This window comes from Pinus tabuliformis, chromosome 2_2, assembly GCF_031772625.1.
Source record: "Pinus tabuliformis cultivar Carrire ecotype Pingquan chromosome 2_2, CPIR1, whole genome shotgun sequence".
NCBI lineage: Eukaryota > Viridiplantae > Streptophyta > Pinopsida > Pinales > Pinaceae > Pinus > Pinus tabuliformis.
Window position 1 is genome coordinate 981,978,157 of NC_142300.1, and position 8,484 is coordinate 981,986,640.

At 32.6% G+C, this 8,484-nt stretch overlaps 2 protein-coding genes across 2 annotated transcripts; both read left to right on the forward strand.

Annotated features, from left to right (window-relative positions):
* Positions 1 to 653: 653 nt before the first annotated feature.
* On the forward strand, positions 654 to 1,013 carry LOC149196576 (uncharacterized). The gene has a single exon (XM_089408349.1). The coding sequence runs from the start codon at positions 654 to 656 to the stop codon at positions 1,011 to 1,013; it is 360 nt and encodes a 119-aa protein (XP_089264475.1).
* Positions 1,014 to 2,668: 1,655 nt separating this feature from the next.
* LOC149196577 (uncharacterized) lies at positions 2,669 to 3,100 on the forward strand. Its single transcript, XM_089408350.1, has one exon. It carries the CDS (start codon positions 2,669 to 2,671, stop codon positions 3,098 to 3,100), a length of 432 nt encoding a protein of 143 aa, XP_089264476.1.
* The last annotated feature ends 5,384 nt before the right edge of the window (positions 3,101 to 8,484 follow it).

Consider the following 8,484-nt stretch of genomic DNA (forward strand, 5'->3'; position numbering starts at 1 on the left):
TTAAGTTTACTATGTAAGTAAATTGTGTAACTTCATTTCCATAGTGAGACAATGAAGGTTGGGTGAGTCAAAAATAAAACCTCCCATCAACATGGGATATCTAAGAGAGTGAGGAAGAATGTTAGATGTAAGTTAAACCTATCTTTCCACTCTAAAATTATCAAAATAGATAAAAAATAATAATAAAATAATCCAATCTAAATCAAATATAAAATTATAAATTATAAATAGAAATAATAATAAAACAATTATAAGATTTTAAAATTTAATAAAAAATAGTTCAATCTCATTTAAAATTAAACATTCAATTTTATATATACACCACCATTTCATAAAAATAAGATCCAAATTTAATGATCACCTCTTAATTCACTTATAATTAATTCTTGCATATTCTAATCACATTATTAAAGCTTAACTTTTGTATATTTTAAGAACATTATTAGAACTTTAAATCTTAACTGTAATAAGCAGCTTTAACAAATATTTTAGTTACACTTAAAAACAATAGCAATGAATTAGTGGCCCCAAGGGTTAGCTCAACTGCTCAAATAAGTGCCTCGCCATTCGAGAGGTCACAGGGTCAATTCTCCCCGAAGCCCTTGGGGTTAGGCCTAGTTGCAGCACCTTTAGATTGCATTCACTGCATGAAAATGAACCCAAGTGAAGTTCCAAAACGTATTAGAAATGACATTCCATATCCGCTTCGGGGTCTCGTTTGGCAGTTCATTTCAGGTAGTCATAGCCTTCAATTACTGGACCTAGGAATTTATTCACAGCTACTATCACATGAAACGTCTGAATCAACTGAGAAACTGATAGCAGAAGATGTCCCTCGCAATCTAAAATCCCACGAGTTCTTCCAAACCATAGATGGGGACGCGCAGAGGTCTCTCCACAATGTGTTGCAGGCATATGCAATTTATGATAGTGAGGTGGGGCATACGCAGGGGATGAGTTTCATAGCAGGCCTGCTTCTGCTGTACATGTCTGAGGAGAATGGTTTTGGGTGATGGTTGTGCTGCTCAAAGATGGAGCAAATAGTCCATTGAGAGGTTTATACCTCGATGGTCTGCCTCTACTCAACAAATGCCTATTTGACTTTGAAACACTTGTGAAGGAGCAACTACCAGAGTTAGGCAAACATTTTGAGGAGTAAATGATCATGCCATCTATGTAGGCAAGCAGTTGGTTCTTGACAGTTTTCGCTGTTGATTTGTCGTTTCCACTAATTGTTTGTATATGGGATATTTTTCTTTTCGAGGGTGTGAATATTGTTTTCCAAGTGGATATGGCGCTGCTGAAGTTATTTCAAGAGGATTTGTTGAAATTATCATTTGAGGATCTCATAATGGCTATATGAGAGTTTTCGTGAGACATCCTACTGCGAATGGCTTGGTCATTTAAGGTATATAAAAGCTACGGCCATGTTGTAATTATAAAATGTTGCCAAATATAAGAATGATGTAAAATATATTAGACAAAAATCCAAACATCCTATTGTGAATGGAATCATCTAACAAGGCTGAGGAATTGTCCGGTTAAAAGTTCTTGGAATACGGGTAAAAAAAATTCAAAAACTCTTGTAGTTGAAGTGTTTGAATCATGTTTTTGATGGTGGAAATGGATTCAACACCATCAAAAACGTCTAAGACACCTAAATTTTGAGGTTTAAAAACTATAACTTGGATTTACAAAAATCCTTACCAGATTTTCTCTAAATATGACCACAATTTCCATAACTTTCCGATCAACTCTTCCACCTCGTTAGACTACACGATTGTGAATTTCTTGGTCATTTAAGTTATAGAAAAGTTGAGGCAATGTTGTAATTGTAAAATGTTGCCAAATATAGGAATGATGTTTAGACTTGTATATATATATATATATATATATATATATATATATATAATTGATTAATAATTTAAAATATTTTTAGGTAATTTTTGTGAACAATTTTTTTTTAAGCATATTGATATTTAGCTTTGTTGAATGATATATATTAATAAGAAGAATTTTGAGGGAAAGCAAGGGTTACAAAGGTTTAGGAGTGTCTTCAATTTATTTGTTAAACGTTAATATAAATTTATTTTAATCGCAGATTTAAATGTTAAATGTGTTTAAATTTCTCAACGTGTAAACTCTTTTTTAATGTATAAATGGATTTAAGCCCTTGAAAAAAAAATGGATCTATGAAATAAAATACTTTAAACATGCAATTCCAACAAATATTTACTTTATTCAAAATTAACCCTTAATAATAGGGTCAAAATGTAAACTAATACTTGGAATCCTATAACAATAAAATAAAAAAATGATTGTGCTCAAACTCTTTTTTAATGTATAAATGGATTCAACCCCTTGAAAAAAAAAAAAAAATCAATTTATGAAATAAAATAGTTTAAACATGCAATTCTAACAATCTTTGTTTTATTCAAAATTAACCCTTAATAATAGGGTCAAAATGTAAACTAATACTTGGAATCCCATGAGCTCTTTCAAACCATAGATGGGGACACACAGAGGTCTCTCCACAATGTGTTGAAGGCGTATGCGGTGTATGATAGTGAGGTGGGGTATACGCAGGGGATGAGACGCGCAAAGGTCTCTCCATAATGTGTTGAGGGCGTATGAGGTGTATAACAGTGAGGTGGGGTATACGCAGCGAATGAGTTTCATAGCAGGTGTTCTTCTGATGTACATCTCTGAGGAGAATGTGTTTTGGATGATGGTTGTGCTTCTCAAAGGCGGAGCAAGTACTCCATTGGGAGGGCTATACCTGGATGGTCTACCTCTACTCAACAAATGCCTATTTGACTTTGAAACACTTGTGAAGGAGCAACTACTAGAGTTAGGGAAACATTTTGAGGAGAAAATGATCATGCCATCTATGTATGCAAGTAGCTGGTTCTTCACAGTTTTGTCTGGATATTTGTTGTTTCCACTGATTGTTCGTATATGGGATGTTTTTCTTTTCGAGGGTGTGAAGATCGTTTTCCAAGTGGGTATACCGCTGCTGAAGTTCTTTCAAGATGATTTGTTGAAATTATCATTTGAGAATCTCATAATGGCTCTCCGAGAGTTTCCGTGCAGGATTTGAATCCATACATCCTATTGCGAATGGCTTGGTCATTTAAGGTATAGAAAAGCTACGACGATGTTGTAATTGTAAAATGTTGTGAAATATAGGAATGATGTAGAATATATTAAACTTAAAGTTGTATATATATATATATATATTAAGATGTGTAATTGATTAATAATTTAAAGTAATTTTAGGTAATTTTTGTTAGCAATTTTTTTTTTTATAAATCATATTCATATTTAGCTTTGTTGAATGATATATGTTAATAAGAAGAATTTCGATGGAAAGTAAGGGTTACAAAGAATTAGGAGTGTCTTTAATTTATTTCCTAAAATTTAATATAAATCGATTTTAATCACAGATCTGAATGTTTAAATTTGTTAAAATTTGTGTAAACTCTTTTTTAATGTATAAATGGATTCAATCTCTTGAAAAAAAATTGATTTTTGAATCCATGGAATAAAATAGTTTAAACATGAATTCCAGCAAATATTTGTTTTATTCAAAATTAACCCTTAATAATAGGGTCAAAATGTAAACTAATACTTGGAATCCTATAACAATAAAATAAAAAAGAATGATAGTGTTGTAAGACATATCTGCCGGATTACATATCATTATTACATTATTGCGAGAAATTGCACGAAATGTTGCAAAGGAAACATGGTAAGGCATAAATTGGAGAAGAATCGTGGCATATAAAAATCCCTTATGCAGGTGCATAATTTGTCATTAACTCATTCTCTTGGATAAATCCATTATGTAGGTGCATAATTTGTCATTAATTTGTTCTCTTGGATAAATCCATGATGAAAATGCATAATTTTTCATTAATTCATCCTCCTTGATCCGACGACCTCGATCACTGCATATTTTGAGAGCTTTGGAGGTGATATCAAACCCTTTCCCATTTGCAAACTACTAGACCATTGGATTAGCCTCCCTTCTTCAGATGGTTGGATGATTGATAAGACATAACAGTCAAATGCTTAAGACGGAAACTTGCAAACCTAAAATGCACAAGAATATTGATTCCCAAAACATTTGTATCTTATGCTTCTGAGCAAATGCCTTTTATAAGATTTTACTTAAGATGAGATCTGATTAATTTTGACAAAGCTTTAACTAACAAACAATATAAACCGAAAATGCATAGTGCTCAAGATTAGCCATGCCTTTATTAACCTACAACTAACTATTAAGATTAGCTATAAATGATTGCAAGATGTGGCACATCATTTCTTCATTGTTATAGCAAAAATGACCCCACCTTCTCAAGAAGCGGTGGGAAGCTATGATCAAAAGAAACCTGAGATGACCATTTTTCCTAAGAAGGAAGTTCACTTTGGTGCCCAACAAGATACGTCGTAGTCTAATGCTATAGGTCTAGCAGCGTGTCTTCCGACAACAACTATTGAAAATCCAAAATTTTATCAGTTGGGTGGGAAATGTGAACTTCCTCTTCCAGAATAGGAGGTTCATAGGTTTAGAGATGATTAACATTACCTCTTCCAGAATAGGAGGTTCATAGGGCCTGAGATGATTAATATTAACCACATTGTCGAGGCAATGTTGGCAAGGAAAATCTAAATGAGATGCACTCAGACCAACCTGCTCGACAATAGTACAGGGACTATAGTGGATGTGCTTGAGTTTATGATGTCACTTCCCCTTAAGACACAATTTATCTAAATAGAATTAGACTCACTCACTTATGTAAAATTGTACAGATAGTTGATGTCTATTATGGAGTTATTTGTAGAAGGGGAGGGATGTCTATTATGGACTTATAGAGTTGATGTTTATTATGGAGTTATTTGTAGAAGGGGAGGGAGTGTGAAGAGCATCAGATATGGAAATGGATGGATCCAATTTCTAAACAAAGGAGGATGTCTTGTGCTGCTTCTTGCACTGGTGATGGGAGACGATTGGAGGAAGAGAGTTGGGAAGCTTATATGGGGCCAAACACTGGTAACCATAACAACCTAATTATAAATGTGTTGTAGGACATGGAAATAAGAAATTTCTATAATTTTGCTTTTCAATTTTGTAATTCCTTACACATATCAATGATCACTTTTGTCTCCTAAACACTATTTAAAAAAATAAATATTATTTGCCCAGAAAAATTCTACTATTATACTAAATATTAAAAATATTTACTTACTAAAAATCGTAAAATATCTCCAAATATTTAAAATATTTAAATAGAAAGTAAATTTTATAATAAGTTTATCTCCAATCATATGCGTCTCTTGGCAATCAATTGTGTTTGACGAAAGTAACTTGACGACAACTAGGGTTTTGAATGTATTTCATCTCCATCTTCCCCATTTTGGGCGATCTGGACACCGCACAGAGTTTGTCCAGCTCTATTGCCTGCAAATTGTTGGATTATTTATAGTCTAATGATCTTTATTGATAAATAAATCACCTTTAATGTAGCGAGAGGCACATCTGAAAATTTGTGTGCCAACTTGGTCGGTTGTCCTAGGAAGCATCATAATATAAATGCTCTCCTTCTAGCATAAAAGGATTGGCTGCGCGGGTGGTTCGCAAAGATGCTAAATGCCTTGAGGAATGTGGATTTGTCATTACTATTGGGACCCATTACACCCACCATAGTCCCCTTCCATATATCGACCGACACTCCCGACAGAAGGCTCCATCGCTCCTCTGATTTCCTCTGCAAATTTCTGACACTCAATTTCGGAATATGATCACCATTACCAGAACACTCCTCATCGATGCGCAACAACAACTCCTCTCGCAATCTCTCAGACTCCTTCACAAGCCCGTAACTCATTGTCATAAAAAGTATTTGGTAATTTATATATAAAGTGGAAAAAACATAGAGATGTTAGTAAATGCATACCCTCAAATTCCATCGACGGTCCTGCAATCTCGACCCCAACTAAATCTTTCCAAGTTCCTCCAACTAAATCTATTTAGGAATTTATATATAAAGTGGAAAAAACACAAAGATGTTAGTAAATGTATAACTTCGAATTCCATCGACCGTCCTGTAATCTCAACTCCAACTAAATCTTTCCAAGTTCAATAAATTTCAAAAAACAATGACAACCCTCTTTGAATCAAATCCAATGCTTACAAGAAGTGTTTTGCCTTTTCCAGAATATCGTCCATAGAACTGACTTCACTGTGTATTTTTTCTGATTTTTGCTATCTCTCTCTCTCCATATTAAGACACGGAAGGAAAATCCTTAAAATGAGTTTTGAGTAGTTAAATTTTAAGTTAATTATTACTAACTATTAACTGATTATTAACTTAAAATTATTATTAACTATTAACTGATTATTAATCTAATGGTTGATTTTTGTTCAATCGTCTAACATTAAATCTGAAGGTGCATAATGGTGCAAGGTGGCACTTAGGGGAGTTGATTTTAGAGGGGAACGCCTTATGGTGTAATTATTATTTAATTTTTTTATTAATATATCTTTAAAATAAATTAGTTATCCAATTGAAAAATGAAAATATAAATAATATCTACTTTATTTGTTTTTTAATTATTTGAAAATGTTGAAAATTTACCCTAGAAAAAATTTTTATTCAAGCATAACACTTTTCATTTTTAGCACTATTTTTCATGTTTTTTGGGGGTTTTTTCTGGCAAGAGTTCCCATTTGGAGTTTAGAGTTCTCGTTTCAATGTTTACATTGGTCACTGCTTAGCATACATAAAAGAAATGGTAGTAAGTGTCGCTACCTCTGGTATCCTTAATAGTATTTTGCCTAAAGTAATAATAACAATATGAGTTTTGGACTCATACACAACATGACACTTCCAAAAGTATGACAAGGCTAATAAAACATAACAAACATCGAGGGGAGTGACATCACATAGTACACTACTTGATGTGGTAGGGAAGGTGAAACCACTGACTGGCGCAAAGATATTTCCCTAGGTGGAGCCACCCAATGGTGTATGGGTTGCTGGTGTTGTGTGGTCGATAGGGCAAACTACTTAACGACCTCTGTTGAGTTGACGTTATTTTGGCTGTCGCTATCATCAGTGAACTACAGTCGGAAGCACTTCACCAACATCTGTGACTGGAAGAGACTCTACCCCTCATCTACATCTTCAGGCTTAATCTTCTAGACCTTGGTGGTGGCAACGGTGGCATTAAGTTTTGCATCAATAATTTGTTTCCCCTTGTCAAGTTCTGGCTCAAAGTTGGAACATGCATTTAAGTCTAAATCTTTAAGCTCAACTACCAATGAAATCTTGGAACGACACTTATTTGTGTTGTAAGTGGGGCTTTTGTGGAACTATGGATGTCATTATGAGGTTTTTTATATGATAGTTGAATCTTGTGGTTTTTGTAATGATCTCATGTAGAAAATTATTTAAGCCTAAAACATGTTTTTTGAGCTCATGCATGCTGTGCTAAACTACCATATATATTAAATCATAAGATAATCACTATAAATGGAACAGTTATCCCATTAATGTAATATGGATGTCATTAAGAGGTTTTGTATACCATGGTGGAATCTTTTTGCTTTTGTAATGATCTCAAGTAGAAAATTATATAAGTCTAAAACATGATTTTGGCCTTTAAGTATAAAACATGATTTTGGCCCTCATGCAACCTACATGGTGTCCTAAACCATAAGGTAGAAACCATAAAGGGCATCACTATCCTATTAGTGTCATATAAATGTCATTATAAGATTTTGTATACCATAATAAATTATGGTTTAAAGTTAAAAAATAACGTAAAATATAAAACTTTAATCACCATGCATAATGTCATAAACCACCATATATCACCTATATATCTTATAGAGAGAATATTTTTCCACGAATAGTATTTGAGAACCATTACAATATTTTTTTAAACAATAATAACTATTCATGATCTAAAGGAGACCACACATAGTGGTGTTGAACCATCTTCTTAAATATCATGAACTATACATAGCGACATTGCTCATAAATTTAATATACGTAGAAACAAATTTTGCATGTTACACATGGGTTTTAGAAATATAGCCACAATTTAAGGATGGAAACACATTTTTTAAAATATAAAATATAAACTTTTGAAAATAAATACTTAGTCAATCAGTATAACATATAAGTCATTATAAAATTTATTGAATAGAAATGAATCCTATGTTTGTGGACATGGTTTGAGAATAAAAATAAGCAATTTATAATTTAAAATAAAAATTTTCTAAAATTTTCCATAGATTTATATATGTGAATTTTAGATAGAAAAAGATTTGTTGACTTTTTTTTAATTGAGGAGATTGATTCTCAAGGGAATATGCTAAGCATATATTTCTTCTTAATATTTATCAATGTTATAGCGTATTACAAAGTTTTTTAGATTAAATTGACTAAAGATATCTAAAGAAATAAGAGAAAT